The sequence below is a fragment of the Ranitomeya imitator genome, chromosome 4 (assembly GCF_032444005.1).
Source record: "Ranitomeya imitator isolate aRanImi1 chromosome 4, aRanImi1.pri, whole genome shotgun sequence".
Classification (NCBI taxonomy): domain Eukaryota; kingdom Metazoa; phylum Chordata; class Amphibia; order Anura; family Dendrobatidae; genus Ranitomeya; species Ranitomeya imitator.
The window spans coordinates 623,048,156-623,065,175 of NC_091285.1; the positions used below are offsets into that span (position 1 = coordinate 623,048,156).

Sequence of the window (17,020 nt, forward strand, 5' to 3'; positions counted from 1 at the left end):
TGGAGATGGTAAAGCTTATAAAGAAGTGCAGATAATGATCGGCTCTTCAGCTAAAATGATCTCCAATGCTTTAAAATGGAAAGTCAAACCAGATAGATGAGGAAGAAAACGGAAGATATATCATTCGAATGGATGGAAGAATAGCCAGAATGGCAAAGGCTCTGTCTGTGATCATCCTGGAGCTGATCATTGGCTGTTTCAGGTTACCTCTGAGGACTGTGACAGTGAGAAGACGTCTGTGTGACGCTAATCTCTTAGCTAGAAGACCCCGCAATGACCCACTGTTAAAGAAAAAAAACAAAAAAAATACACATGTACAGAAGCGGATAGAATTTGCCCAAGAACACATCAACTGGCCTAAAGAGAAATGGAGAAACATTTTGTGGACTGATGAAAGTAAAATTGTTATTTTTGGGTCCAAGGGCCGCAGACCGTTCATCAGACGACCCCCAAACTCTGCAGTCAAGCCACAGAACACTCTGATGACAGTGAAGCATGGTGGTGCAAGTATCATGATATGGGCATGTTTCTCTCACAATGGTGCGAACCTATTGACTGCATACCAGGGATCATGGACCAGTTTGCCCTGGAAATGGGTGTTTCAAGAAGACATTGACTCTAAACACACCAGTAAACGAGTAAAATCTTGGTTCCAGGCCAACAAAATGGGATGTTATGGAGCGGCCAGCCCAATCCCCGGACCTTAATCTGATAGAACGCTTGTGGGGTGACATTAAAAAATCTGTTTCTGAGCATCCTGGGCTGGAATAACAGGTGACGGGGCAGACGTTGGGTGACTCTGTGCAACATAGATGTGAAGCAGCTCTTAGGCTGCGTTCGCATTTGCGTTGTGCGGCGCAGCGTCGGCGACGCAACGCACAACGCATGTAAAACGCATGCACAACGCAGCGTTTTGTGATGCATGCATTCATTTTTTGCATGATTTTTGGCGCAGAAAAAACTGCATCATGCAGTGTCCTCTGCGCCCTGACAGTTGCGCCAAAATGATGCATGCGTCACAAAACGTAAGACAACGCATGTCCATGCGCCCCGCATGTTAAATATAGGGGCGCATGACGCATGCTGTTATGATACGGTGGTCTAGGGTCAACATGGAACGAGCTCTGAAGGAAGTGGTAACTATACTGACCGCAGTCCCTAAGCTCAACACAACACTAGAAGTAGCCGAGGAATGCTCCTAACTCTCCCTAGGCATCTCGTCACAGCCTAAGAGCTAACTACCCCTAAAGAAAGAAGCAGGAAAACTATCTTGCCTCAGAGAAAATCTCCAAAGGATAGATTAGCCCCCCACAAATAATGACTGTGAGTGGAGAAGGAAAAGACATACACAGAATGAAACCAGGATGAGCACAGGAGGCCAGTCTAGCTAAATAGATAGGACAGGATGGAATACTGTGCGGTCAGTATAAAACACTACAAAAATCCACGCAGAGTTTACAAAAAATCTCCACACCTGACTAAAGGCTTGGAGGGAGCCCAAGAGCGGAATTCACAACAGTGACGCTTCTGAGATTGGGGCAGGGGCCGTTTTGTCTCAGAGGGAGTCTGATGGTTCTTTGATGAAACCGTGTGCTTTTTTTTCCAGAAAGTTTTCGCCTGCGGAACGCAATTATGATGTCGGCAATCGGGAGTTGTTGGCTATGAAGTGGGCATTTGAGGAGTGGCGACATTGGCTTGAGGGAGCTAAACACCGTGTTGTGGTCCTGACTGATCATAAGAATCTGATTTACCTCGAGTCGGCCAAGCGGCTGAATCCTAGACAGGCTCGACGGTCCCTGTTTTTCTCCCGTTTTGATTTTGTGGTCTCGTATCTTCCGGGATCTAAGAATGTTAAGGCTGATGCACTCTCTAGGAGTTTTTCGCCTGATTCTCCTGGAGTCCTTGAGCCGGTTGGCATTCTTAAGGAGGGGGTGATTCTTTCTGCTATCTCCCCTGATTTGCGGCGGGTGCTTCAGGAATTTCAGGCTGATAGGCCTGACCGCTGTCCAGTGGGGAAGCTGTTTGTTCCTGATAGATGGACAAGTAAGGTAATTTCTGAGGTTCATTGTTCAGTGTTGGCTGGTCATCCTGGGATTTTTGGTACCAGAGATTTGGTTGCTAGGTCCTTTTGGTGGCCTTCCTTGTCGCGAGATGTGCGTGCTTTTGTGCAGTCCTGTGGGACTTGCGCCCGGGCCAAGCCTTGCTGTTCCCGCGCTAGTGGGTTGCTTTTGCCTTTGCCGGTCCCTGAGAGGCCCTGGACGCATATTTCCATGGATTTTATTTCGGATCTTCCTGTTTCCCAGAAGATGTCTGTTATCTGGGTTGTTTGTGACCGGTTCTCTAAAATCGTCCATCTGGTGCCTTTGCCTAAGTTGCCTTCCTCCTCAGATCTGGTTCCATTATTTTTTCAGCATGTGGTTCGTTTGCATGGCATTCCGGAGAATATTGTGTCTGACAGAGGTTCTCAGTTTGTCTCTAGATTTTGGCGGGCCTTTTGTGCTAGGATGGGGATTGATTTGTCTTTTTCTTCGGCGTTTCATCCTCAGACTAATGGCCAAACTGAGCGAACTAATCAGACCTTGGAGACCTATTTGAGATGCTTTGTGTCTGCTGATCAGGATGATTGGGTATCTTTCTTGCCGTTGGCCGAGTTTGCCCTTAATAATCGGGCTAGTTCGGCTACTTTGGTTTCACCTTTCTTTTGTAATTTTGGTTTTCATCCTTGTTTTTCTTCTGGGCAGGTTGAGCCTTCTGATTGTCCTGGTGTTAATTCTGTGGTGGACAGGCTGCAGCAGATTTGGACTCATGTGGTGGACAATTTGACGTTGTCTCAGGAAAGGGCTCAACGTTTTGCTAACCGCCGTCGGTGTGTTGGTCCCCGGCTTCGTGTGGGGGATTTGGTTTGGTTGTCTTCTCGTCATGTTCCTATGAAGGTCTCTTCTCCTAAGTTTAAGCCTCGGTTTATTGGTCCTTATAAAATTTCTGAAATTATTAATCCGGTGACTTTTCGTTTGGCTCTTCCTGCCTCTTTTGCCATTCATAATGTTTTCCATAGATCTTTGTTGCGGAGATATGTGGTGCCCGTTGTTCCCTCGGTTGACCCTCCTGCCCCGGTGTTGGTTGAGGGAGAGTTGGAATATGAGGTTGAGAAGATTTTGGATTCTCGTTTTTCGAGGCGGAGGCTTCAGTATCTTGTCAAATGGAAGGGTTATGGCCAGGAGGATAATTCTTGGGTTGTTGCCTCCGATGTCTGTTATGACCTGGTGGTTAGGAGCACCCGACCTGATAGTTAAACTCATACAGGACGAGCTCTGGGATGTGGGAGCTCTGCTGACCGCAAGCCCTAATCCTATCACACACTAAAAATAGCCGTGGAGCGCTCCTGACGCTCCCTAGGCGCCTCGTCACAGCCTCAGAGCTAGCTAGCCCTAGAGATAGAAAATAAAGCCTACCTTGCCTCAGAGAAATTCCCCAAAGGAAAAGGCAGCCCCCCACATATAATGACTGTGAGAAAAGATGAAAGTCACAAACGCAGAAATGAAATAGGTTTCAGCAAAGAGAGGCCAGACTTACTAAATAGACAGAGGATAGGAAAGGAATCTTTGCGGTCAGCACAAAAACCTACAAAAGACCACGCAGAGTGTGCAAAAAAGACCTCCGCACCGACTCACGGTGCGGGGGGGGGGGGCCACTCTGCATCCCAGAGCTTCCAGCTAGCAAGACAAAATCAGGATAACCAGCTGGACAAAGAAACAACGAGCAAAAATAACAATAAGGAACTTAGCTTCTGCAGGAGAAGACAGGTCACCAGGCAGATCCAGGAGCGAACTGAACCAATGCTAAAACATTGACAGCTGTCATGGAGTAACGATCTGAGTGGAGTTAAATAGAGAAGCCAACCAAAGGATAAACCACGTTACCTGTGTAAGGAACCTCAGAAGCAGCAGCTTCACTCATAGCCACCAGAGGGAGCCCATAGACAGAACTCGCCGAAGTACCATTCACGACCACAGGAGGGAGTTCGACAACAGAATTCACAACAGTACCCCCCCTTGAGGAGGGGTCACCGAACCCTCACCAGAGCCCCCAGGCCGATCAGGATGAGCCAAATGAAAGGCACGAACAAGATCAGCAGCATGAACATCAGAGGCAAAAACCCAGGAATTATCTTCTTGACCATAACCCTTCCACTTGACCAGGTACTGGAGTTTCCGTCTCGAAACACGAGAATCCAAAATCTTCTCCACCACATACTCCAACTCCCCCTCGACCAACACTGGGGCAGGAGGATCAACGGAGGGAACCATAGGCGCCACGTATCTCCGCAACAATGACCTATGGAACACATTATGGATGGCAAAAGAAGCTGGAAGGACCAAACATAATGACACAGGATTAAGAACCTCAGAAATCTTATATGGTCCAATGAAATGAGGCTTAAACTTAGGAGAGGAAACCTTCATAGGAACGTAACGAGATGACAACCAAACCAAATCCCCAACACGAAGTCGGGGACCAACACAACGCCGGCGGTTAGCGAAACGTTGAGCCTTCTCCTGGGACAATGTCAAATTGTCCACCACATGAGTCCAAATCTGCTGCAACCTGTCCACCACCGCATCCACACCAGGACAGTCCGAAGGCTCAACCTGCCCAGAAGAGAAACGAGGATGGAAACCAGAATTGCAGAAAAAAGGAGAAACTAAAGTAGCCGAGCTGGCCCGATTATTAAGGGCGAACTCAGCCAAAGGCAAGAAGGACACCCAATCATCCTGATCAGCAGAAACAAAGCATCTCAGATATGTCTCCAAAGTCTGATTAGTTCGTTCGGTTTGGCCATTAGTCTGAGGATGGAAAGCCGAAGAAAAAGACAAATCAATGCCCATCTTAGCGCAAAAGGACCGCAAAAACCTCGAAACAAACTGGGAACCTCTGTCCGAGACGATGTTCTCCGGAATGCCATGCAAACGAACCACATGCTGGAAAAACAATGTCACCAAATCAGAGGAGGAAGGCAGTTTAGATAAGGGTACCAAATGGACCATCTTAGAGAAGCGATCACAAACCACCCAAATGACCGACATCTTTTGAGAAACAGGGAGATCAGAAATAAAATCCATGGAAATATGCGTCCAGGGCCTCTTCAGAATCGGCAAGGGCAAAAGCAACCCACTGGCACGAGAACAGCAGGGCTTAGCCCGAGCACAAATCCCACAGGACTGCACAAAAGAACGCACATCCCGTGACAAAGAAGGCCACCAAAAGGATCTAGCCACCAAATCTCTGGTACCAAAGATTCCAGGATGACCAGCCAATACTGAACAATGAATCTCCGAGATAACTCTACCAGTCCATCTATCAGGGACAAACAGTTTCTCCATAGGACAACGGTCAGGTCTATCAGCCTGAAACTTTTGCAGCACACGCCGCAAATCAGGGGAAATGGCAGACAAAATTACCCCTTCTTTAAGAATACCCGCCGGCTCCGGAACACCCGGAGAGTCAGGCACAAAACTCCTTGACAGGGCATCAGCCTTCACATTCTTAGATCCCGGAAGGTATGAAACCACAAAATCAAAATGGGAGAAAAAGAGCGGCCATCGAGCCTGTCTAGGATTCAACCGTTTGGCAGACTCGAGATAAGTCAAATTCTTGTGATCCGTCAAGACCACCACGCGATGTTTAGCTCCTTCAAGCCAATGTCGCCACTCCTCGAATGCCCACTTCATGGCCAACAACTCCCGATTGCCCACATCATAATTGCGCTCAGCAGGCGAGAATTTTCTAGAAAAGAAGGCACAGGGTTTCATCACCGAGCCATCAGAACTTCTTTGCGACAAAACAGCCCCTGCTCCAATTTCAGAAGCATCAACCTCCACCTGAAAAGGGAGCGAAACATCTGGCTGGCACAACACAGGGGCAGAAGCAAAACGACGCTTCAACTCCTGAAAAGCCGCTACAGCCGCAGAGGACCAATTGACCACATCAGCACCTTTCTTGGTCAAATCAGTCAACGGTTTAGCAATACTGGAAAAGTTAGCGATGAAGCGACGATAAAAATTAGCAAAGCCCAGGAACTTCTGCAAGCTCTTCACAGATGTCGGCTGAGTCCAATCGTAAATGGCCTGAACTTTAACAGGGTCCATCTCGATAGTAGAAGGGGAAAAAATGAAACCCAAAAATGAAACCTTCTGAACTCCAAAGAGACACTTTGACCCCTTCACAAACAAGGAATTCGCACGAAGGACCTGGAACACCATTCTGACCTGCTTCACATGAGACTCCCAATCATCCGAAAAGACCAAAATGTCATCCAAATATACAATCATAAATCTATCCAGGTACTCTCGGAAGATGTCATGCATAAAGGACTGAAACACAGATGGAGCATTAGAAAGCCCGAATGGCATAACCAGGTACTCAAAATGGCCCTCGGACGTATTAAATGCTGTTTTCCATTCATCACCCTGTTTAATTCGCACAAGATTATACGCCCCTCGAAGATCTATCTTGGTGAACCAACTAGCCCCCTTAATCCGAGCAAATAAATCAGACAGCAGCGGCAAAGGATACTGAAATTTGACTGTGATCTTATTAAGAAGGAGGTAATCAATACAAGGTCTCAAAGAACCATCCTTCTTGGCCACAAAAAAGAACCCTGCTCCCAATGGTGACGACGACGGACGAATATGACCCTTCTCCAAGGATTCCTTTATATAACTCCGCATAGCGGCGTGCTCTGGCACAGATAAATTGAACAGTCGGCCCTTAGGAAACTTACTACCAGGAATCAAATTAATAGCACAGTCGCAATCCCTATGAGGAGGTAGGGCACCAGATTTGGGCTCTTCAAATACATCCCGGTAATCTGATAAAAACTCAGGGACTTCAGAAGGAGTGGAAGGCGAAATTGACAGCAATGGAACATCACCATGTACCCCCTGACAACCCCAGCTGGACACAGACATAGATTTCCAATCCAACACTGGATTATGGACCTGTAGCCATGGCAACCCCAAAACGACCACATCATGCAGATTATGCAACACCAAAAAGCGAATATCCTCCTGATGTGCAGGAGCCATGCACATGGTCAATTGAGTCCAGTACTGAGGCTTATTCTTGGCCAAAGGCGTAGCATCAATTCCTCTCAATGGAATAGGACACTGCAAGGGCTCCAAGAAAAAACCACAGCGCCTGGCAAACTCCAAGTCCATCAAATTCAGGGCAGTGCCTGAATCCACAAATGCCATTACAGAATAGGACGACAGAGAGCAAATCAGAGTAACGGACAAAAGAAATTTATACTGTACCGTACCAATGGTGGCAGACCTAGCGAACCGCTTAGTGCGCTTAGGACAATCGGAGATAGCATGAGTGGATTCACCACAGTAAAAACACAGCCCATTCCGACGTCTGTATTCTTGCCGTTCAGCTCTAGTCAAAGTCCTATCACATTGCATAGGCTCAAGCCTATGCTCAGAGAATACCGCCAGATGGTGCACAGCTTTGCGCTCACGCATGCGCCGATCGATCTGAATGGCCAAGGACATAGACTCATTCAGACCAGCAGGCGTGGGAAATCCCACCATGACATCCTTAAGGGCTTCAGAAAGACCCTTTCTGAAAATTGCCGCCAGGGCACATTCATTCCACTGAGTAAGCACAGACCACTTTCTAAACTTCTGACATCCGTCGGAGGTGGATGGTGTGGCGCTCCAGTGCGCATGCGCCAATCACTGGTTACACTTCCGGTATATCATATATAAAGACACACGGGACAGAGGCATCATTGAACCCTGTTGATAAAGCTACACCGCGAAACGCGCGTCCGGGGCCGCCGGGTGAAGTGCAGGTTACTCCCCTCCTATACTGATCATGGGTAAGTGCGCGATCATTATGGCTTAATGGTGTATTTGGATCCTGACATTTAGATAGGGATGACCTATGATGCCACACTCATTATAGGGTCCTATACACCGCCATATGTACTATTTTTGCACTTGGTACTTATGTTCTGGGATGTACTATGTGACTTGCACTTAACCCGGCATACCGTTATGTTTTCTCTTTGAGACCTGTGTATTGGTATACATTGCCTACTGCATATATACTTATTAGTATTTTTGGATATATTTATATTGTGTAGTCTGTTTAATAAAGTTGTTATTGGTTTTAAATATGGTAACTTGGACTTCTGTACTCCTTTTTCTTCTGTTTCTAAACTTCTGACAGTACACCTCCGCTTTATCTTGACCCTGACACAAAGCCAGCAAGATTTTCTCTGCCTGATCCACTGAATTTGGTTCATCATAAAGCAATCCAAGCGCCAGAAAAAACGCATCTACATCTCGCAATGCAGGATCTCCTGGCGCAAGGGAAAATGCCCAGTCTTGAGGGTCACCACGCAACAAAGAAATTATGATTTTTACTTGTTGAACGGGGTCACCAGAGGAGCGGGGTTTCAAAGCTAGAAACAGTTTACAATTATTTTTGAAATTCAAGAATCTAGATCTATCCCCAGAAAATAAATCAGGAATAGGAATTCTAACATAGGATTCTGAACCACAAAATCTTGAATGTTTTGTACCCTTGCAGTGAGATGATCCACACAAGAGGATAGACCCTGAATGTCCATCTCTACTCCTGTGTCCTGAACCACCCAAAGGTCTAGGGGAAAAGAAAGACAAAACACAGTGCAAAGAAAAAAAATGGTCTCAGAAGTCCTCTTATCCCTCTATTGAGATGCATTAATACTTTGAGCCAGCTGTACTGTTATGACCTGGTGGTTAGGAGCACCCGACCTGATAGTTAAACTCATACAGGACGAGCTCTGGGATGTGGGAGCTCTGCTGACCGCAAGCCCTAATCCTATCACACACACTAAAAATAGCCGTGGAGCGCTCCTGACGCTCCCTAGGCGCCTCGTCACAGCCTCAGAGCTAGCTAGCCCTAGAGATAGAAAATAAAGCCTACCTTGCCTCAGAGAAATTCCCCAAAGGAATAGGCAGCCCCCCACATATAATGACTGTGAGAAAAGATGAAAGTCACAAACGCAGAAATGAAATAGGTTTCAGCAAAGAGAGGCCAGACTTACTAAATAGACAGAGGATAGGAAAGGAATCTTTGCGGTCAGCACAAAAACCTACAAAAGACCACGCAGAGTGTGCAAAAAAGACCTCCGCACCGACTCACGGTGCGGGGGGGGGGGGCCACTCTGCATCCCAGAGCTTCCAGCTAGCAAGACAAAATCAGGATAACCAGCTGGACAAAGAAACAATGAGCAAAAATAACAATAAGGAACTTAGCTTCTGCAGGAGAAGACAGGTCACCAGGCAGATCCAGGAGCGAACTGAACCAATGCTAAAACATTGACAGCTGGCATGGAGTAACGATCTGAGTTGAGTTAAATAGAGAAGCCAACCAAAGGATAAACCACGTCACCTGTGTAAGGAACCTAAGAAGCAGCAGCTTCACTCATAGCCACCAGAGGGAGCCCATAGACAGAACTCGCCGAAGTACCATTCACGACCACAGGAGGGAGTTCGACAACAGAATTCACAACAGATGTCCATGCGACCGATTTGGTTCGTGCTTTTCACTTGGCTCGTCCTGATCGGCCTGGGGGCTCTGGTGAGGGTTCGGTGACCCCTCCTCAAGGGGGGGATACTGTTGTGAATTCCGCTCTTGGGCTCCCTCCAGTGGTTGTAAGTGGCACTTTTGTGAGTTCTGCTCTTGGGCTCCCTCTTGTGGTTTCTAGTGGTATGGCTTCTCCTTGGAGTTAACTGTCATCAGCTGCCTCCACTTATCGTCTCTTCTGCTCGGCTATTTAGGTCTGGCTCTTTCTTCAGCCAGTGACACTTGTAAATGGTTCCTGGTTGGATTCACATCTCTTTGGAGTTCCCTGTTATCCTGACCAGTTCAGCTAAGCTAAGTTTTTGCTTGCTCATTTCTGTCCATAGATTGTGGACTTATCCATTCTGTGCTTTCTATGTTTGTCCAGCTTATCAGTGTGAATTAATTCTGTCTTGCTGGAAGCTCTGGGAGGCAGATTTGCCCTCCACACCTTTAGTCAGGTGTGGAGATTTTTTGTAAACTCTGCGTGGATTTTTGTAGTGTTTTATACTGATCGCACAGTATTCCATCCTGTCCTATCTATTTAGCTAGACTGGCCTCCTGTGCTCATCCTGGTTTCATTCTGTGTATGTCTTTTCCCTCTCCACTCACAGTCATTATTTGTGGGGGGCTAATCTATCCTTTGGAGATTTTCTCTGAGGCAAGATAGTTTTCCTGCTTCTTTCTTTAGGGGTAGTTAGCTCTTAGGCTGTGACGAGATGCCTAGGGAGAGTCAGGAGCATTCCTCGGCTACTTCTAGTGTTGTGCTGAGCTTAGGGACTGCGGTCAGTACAGTTACCACTTCCTTCAGAGCTCGTTCCATGTTGCTCCTAGACCACCGTATCATAACAGCATGCATCGCCGCGGCTGCGGCCGACGCTGCGTCGCCCAACGCTAATGTGAACGCAGCCTAAGGCTATATGCACATGTTGCGGATTCTCTGCGTTTTTTGCAGTGCAGAAATGCTGCAGATCCGCAAATGATTTACAGTACAATGTAAATCAATGAGAGAAAAAAATGCTGTGCACACTTTGTGCAAAATCCGCTGCGGAAACGCTGCAGTTTAAAAGAAGTAGCATGTCACTTCTTTTTTTGTGACTCTGCAGTGTTTTTGTACCCATTCCATTATAGAAAACCACAGGGGTAAAAAACGAAGCAAATCCGCAAGAAAACTACAGCAAAAATGCACAAAAACGCTACAAATCCGCAGGTGCGTTTTCTGCCAGGAGAGGCAGAATCCGCACCAGAAATTCCTAAACCTAGTCCGCAACGTGTGCACATAGCCTCAAAATCTGTGGGTCCAACTAAATATTAGGTTAGTGATTCACAGAAATGCTAAATCATCATAAAAAATAGCACATATTGTGAGACAAATGCAGACACTCCTATATTGTAGAACGGTCCAATGTTCATTTTTTTCTATTTTCTAGGAAGTAGTTAAAAATTATCTACATTGCTCGTCATGCTTTGCATTAGAAAACAGTGTGCAATGTTCCCAATGCTGGAAATAAAAACTAGTATACAGATTTTGTGATTACCTCATGTTTTTGAAGACGCTGCCATTATTGTGAACACTACTGTATGTGCCTTTATTACACCTGTGTGAGGGCAGCCCTAATTGTCCTGACTTTTGTACACAACATCTTATGTACGTTCCTCAGTCGATTGCTATGGAGTCATGATGTCTGTCTCTCCCCTCAGGTTTTCCCAAGCGTCACTCACTTGGTTGAGCATCATCAGCATGAGCCGCTGAACCTGGTGAATCGCCAGACGTCGGAGCGAGAGTGCACTGCCCTGCTCTATCCTGCTGCCTTATGAGACCCCCGTGTTACCACTGCTGACGCCTCTCTATTATCTTATGGTATATTCACATATTGTGCTGTTTTTGCTACTACATGGCAGGACATGTGGATGTTATCGGGGGTGGGGATACCGAACTCGGGAACAGAAATCTGACCACCTCTCATTCAAGTGGACATGATCTGCCCTTGTACAATAATGGCCACTCATCAGACAAGTAAAACTACTGTGTGCAGTTGCTGGCCATCAGGATGCTGATGAGATAACCTTGTTAAGACATGCAGAAAGAAGTGTACGGGACTATAAGGCTTGGAGGAAACATTGTGTAGCCAAAATTAAGATAGGCTGTAGGGAACCTGTCACCTTTAAAAAACACTACTTACCTGCCAATATACATAGTGTTAATCTGCAGGTAAAAGCATTTATATCATATCAGCGGCTACAGGGAGAAAATAAAGTTTTATTTTCCCTGCAGGCGCTCACTTCCAGTTATTGGGGTTGGTTACCATAACCACTCACTCTATAGAAGGCTCGGTTAACAGCGTGCTCACTGTATAGTGAGCGGTGATTATTACAGCTCCCTGCACTGCCCCAGTAACTGGATTCGAGAGGCTGCATGGGAGAATAAAACTTCATTTTCTCCCTGCAGCCGCTGCTCCAGCCAGACAGGATTTAAATGATATTTACCTGCAAATTACCTATGAATGACGTGTTTTCTTTAAAGAGAATCTGTAACTTGCCATAATTATGTAAAAAAATGTTCTTCGTGTAAATGCTGCAGTTCTCCTGAATCTGGCATTGTTTTTCTTTTGTTCTTGGGCCTCCTCGTTCCAGAGATATGGCCCCCTCTTCCCTGTATATAAATCTAGTCTCATCATCCAGGTGGGCGCGGTCATCATCTCTACTCTTTGGGCGTCTTCTTGAAAACCACGCCCAGTTGGCTAAAAAAATAACTACATTTAGGGAAAAGGAGGCCATATCTCAGGAATGGAGAGTCGCAGGAACAAAAGAAAGACTATGCCAGTTCAGGAGAATGGCGGCATTTACACCAGGTTAAAAATATACATATCGCAAGTTTAAATGTGTTGGTAACAGCATTACTCTCCATATCATTGGGTCACTATGGAGCTGTAGTTTCAGGTAGGTATAGCCATGTCCTTTGCCCCAGTACAAAAACTGGACCCTTCAACCATCGATGGTTCACATGCCACTATATCTAATTATGATGCATGTAAAATCTATAAACATTATAAGGGTTTTCTAAACAGGACAACTCCTTTTAAGTTGTGGATATATTATTCCCCAAATATCTTAAAGGGGTTTTCCCACAAACAAAAGTTCATTTTCATTTTAATCAATAGATCTTGGAATAATATTAATTTCCACAATTGGATGTGTTTAGATAAGATGTTCCTGTGCTGAGATAATCTTATAAATGTTCCCCTGCTTTGTACTGTGTAATGGCCGTGTCTGACCGTACAGGAACATGATCTGATCATACCACATCTAATGGGCAGCGGAAGACACAAAAGAGTATACAGACATTAAAGTAAGGGATCACAGATGATTCTTTGTGAGGTAAAACATTTCCCTGCCTGTTTCAAACAATGTTTTACCTCAAAGAAAAAATAATTTGTGATCCCATAATGTAATGTTTATACTCTCTTTTGCTTCCCCCCCTGCTCAGGGGATATGGTATGATCAGACCAAGTTCCTGTGCAGTCAGACACAGCCATTACACAGTACACAGCAGGGACACATAAGATTATCTCAGCACAGGAGCATTTTATTTAAACACATCCAATTGTGGAACTTATTATTATTCCAAGATCTATTAAAGAAAATGAACTTTTGTTCGTGGGAAAATCCCTTTAAATGCTGTTAACCTGCAGATATGGCGTTCTAAAGCTGTCCGGCTCTGGCTCTACCGGGAAGAAAGTAACTTTATTCACCCGTCAGCCTCCAGCTGTCAGTCATGGAGGCGTGGCTTTGTTCATCGCTCAGTATGCTGTAATCGCACCCCAGCACTGACTGACAGCCGTCACTAATGTGGAGCTGGGCTTTCATTGCTGGCGCCAGGCAGCTTCAGAACGCTATAACCTGTGGATTAACGCCGTATCAGCAGGCTGATAGTGTTGTTTTTACATGACAGATTCCCTTTAATAGCTATAGCAATGGTACATTGTACTTGTATGTCATATATAATGAATGTAAGTCGTGTAGATTACAGGTGTCTAAAATGACCATAACATTCACTCAGATCACATTTCTGTCCTGGACTGGAAACGCTAATGCCTCATTCAAACCAAAGATCGCAATCGCACCTATAAATGTCTATGGAGTAGTTCACACATCCGATTTTTTTTTTCCTCCTTGGATCGAGTGATCCATACAATATCAAGGAGACATAACTGATAGTGATCTGAGTGTCGGATCAAAATCAGCAATGAATGTCCTATATGTTCTGTCCATTTTTCAAAGACTGATAGGATATTTTTTTTCTTCCATTAGATAAAAACTGATGAAATTCTGACCAAATTCTGATGAAAGTCACTGATGAAACTCGGTCTGTTTTTCCTGACTTCTGAATGAGGCCTAAAGCTGTAATAAAACCGATTGTTGTGAGCACCATTTTCATTGTGTGTCTGCATTATTATTCTTCCATTTGGCTGCAGAAACATCTCTCAGGTGTATATGTGTGCGATGAGAATGTAGGCCCACAGGGGACGGGTGGTGATGTCCAGACCCTGCTCGAGAAGTATTTGGCACTATATGTATTGCAGAATAATTTTCTACACATTTTCTTTAAAGGGAATCAGTCATCAGACTTTTCCCACCTAATCTGAAATCAATATGATGTCAGGTCAGATACCCTGATTCCAGCAGTTTGTCACTTACTGGGCTGCTTGTGGTAATTTTGATAAAATCAATGTTTTATCACGAGGAGATTATCACCAGAGGACTAGTAATCCTGTTGTCAGTTAGTCTTCCATATTCATGATCTCTGTACAAACTCCACCAATGATTGGCAGCTCTCTGCTTTCTGCCAATCAGCGGTGTGGACGAGGTTATACTAGCCCAACATTCAGGGAACTGCTAGATCTGTAGAAAATAAAACCAAACTGATATCAAGCATCTTATTTAGTGACACATTGCTGGAATCAGGGTCTCTGCCCCTATATTATGCTGCTCTCAAATGGGGTAACAAAAACTAGGTTATAGATTCTCTTTAAGAAGTTGCATTGAGGCTGAAGTGCAGTTCCACTTTTGGCCACAGTGTGGCATAACATCTTTAATTTCCAATTCAGTTTTTCCCGAGATGATTTACATCATTTACTTCCTGTTGCTTTTGGCAAAAATATTCTCCAGCTTTTCACAGAAATATCCTCATCTACCAAAACATGTACAGACATTGCTGAAAGTATTGGCACGCGCAAACAATGAAAAGATTAAGTCAACTTCTCCCATTTTATATCTACTTTCAGGTATGATTTCCATATTGCCCACACCTGTTACTTGCCACAGGTGAGTTTGAACGAGCATCACATGCTTGAAACAAAGTTCTTTATTCACAATTTTGGAAAGGTGCCAACAAATTTGTCCTACCCATTTTTGGGGTTTCGTGTGAAATTATGTCCCAATTTGTCTTTTTTTTTCTCAATTTTTTTGTGTTGTTCCAATACACACAAAGGAAATAAACATGTGTATAACAAAACGTGTAATTGCGATAATTTTCTGGGAGAAAGACTTAATTTTCTGGAACAATTTCAAGGGTGCCAACTCTTTCGGCCATGACTGCATGTGATATGGAGAATAATGGAGAAATTAAAATGTAGACTTGTTACCATACAGACTGGAAAAGTGGGTAAATATCGGTATCAGTAGGATCGAGACCAACATCGACATGTGTCCCTCTAGGGAAAAGTATCAGAAAGATGAACGGAATCAGGGCATATCCTCCCGGCTATGGACAGTTTTACTTGCACTTTTACTAATGACTGAGAAACCAAATAGGGGCCATCTCCCGTGGATGTGTGGGTTGATTTTGTTTTAATTTTAATGTCTTCATATGTGAATTGTTTGCTATCATAAAATAAAAGCATGTGTGTAATACTGAAGATCAATGAATCTATATTGTTGTGCTGATAGCAGCATAAAAGACAGAGAGACCCTGATTCCAGCGATGTATCACTCACGGAGATGTTTGATGCGGTTTGGATAAAATCACATGATTATCTGCTGCAGATCTAGCAGTTCTCGGAATGCTGAGCTCTGTTTATTCCCGCCCACACCACTGATTGGCAGCTTTTTACACTGTGCATAGGCAGAAAGTTGCCAATCAGTTGCGGGGTGGGTATAAGTGATACATCAATGGAATCCAGGGTCTCTTGGTCTTTTACGCTGCTATCATATCAGGTAGCAAAAACCTGGTTACTAGAGATGTCAAGACCCATTCTATCAGATACGTCAGTAATCTGTGAGCGGTGGACGGGAGGCCTGTGAATCTCCTTACTTCCTGGCTCTTCTTTTGATTAGTCGGGCTGACCCGACGTTGTATGGGCATCACGCTGCAATGATGATGTCACGCCAGCCCAGCTAATCAAATTAAGAGCCAGGAATGGCGGGAGGTTGGGAGATTTTCAGGCCTCCATCCAGCAGTCACAGATTACTGACCTGGCCAACAGACCAGAGTCCTGCAAAGTGATTCTCCCATCTCTACTGGTGACAGATCCCTGTAGATATAAATATTTATATTCCATATACACCTTCTCAACCAAATGCATTTAAAAAAAAAAAAGCAACTTCAGAAATAATAGTTTGGTGTCTTCTGCTCCTATGCAGACTATGCGTCTACATAATAACGAGCAAAAAACAAAGCTTTATCCTGCAGTCTCACACTTTCCTCCATTTGTGCGAAAATATATTGGGTAGATCAGCCAGGAGTAAAACAGAAATAGAAAAAAAAAATGTGTCTGCGGGATCAGACTACGCAGAGTTGTTGTCTGTTACCATGGAGATGCATTAAGCTTCACCCATCATTTCTATTCTTTAGTTGTTAAGCAACGAGAGCAGATGATGGATGTACTGTATCATTTAGCACACGGTAATGGGTAATTCATTTTCTGAAGGGGTCACATAACACATGGGACAGTTGCGGCAGGCTGAACCAGTAGACTGGACTATTTGTCATAGTCGACTGATACAGACGGTAAAGAAGCATTGGAGCAGTAGCAGAGATGTGACGTAGGAGGAAGCTATCGCGAAACGCGCGTCAGGGTTCGGCAGGAATCGGCGTGCCACGTGGATGTTCAGCGGGGAGCACCGCATTCCAGGGGTAATATGTACCATTGGGTTTCTTTATCCTGTGCACTGTTACGTACATGTACATGCAGGGTGTGATATGCATGAACATCAAGTCGGTCTAGATTGGTAGGTGGACGATCTGTGGTGGACGTTCTGTTGTGCCACACCCTATATAATATGCATAACCTGACCGATATTGAATGTGGTTCAAGTTGCTTAAAAGGTGCACTTTGGTCTTTGTATGATAGTATTGTTTCTGTTTTATATATGATTTAACTTTTTGATTTAATACAATGAAGCC

At 44.8% G+C, this 17,020-nt stretch overlaps 1 protein-coding gene across 1 annotated transcript in view; it reads left to right on the top strand.

Annotated features, from left to right (window-relative positions):
* SH2D6 (SH2 domain containing 6) overlaps nucleotides 1-14,042 on the top strand; it is a 178,981-nt gene extending 164,939 nt beyond the window's left edge. The window contains exons 14-15 of the mRNA XM_069766644.1: nucleotides 11,317-11,476; nucleotides 13,927-14,042. Coding sequence (XP_069622745.1) covers nucleotides 11,317-11,433 — 117 coding nt within the window. The 3' untranslated portion in view covers nucleotides 11,434-11,476; nucleotides 13,927-14,042. The remainder of the gene's footprint in view (nucleotides 1-11,316; nucleotides 11,477-13,926) is intronic.
* Nucleotides 14,043-17,020: the final 2,978 nt, after the last annotated feature.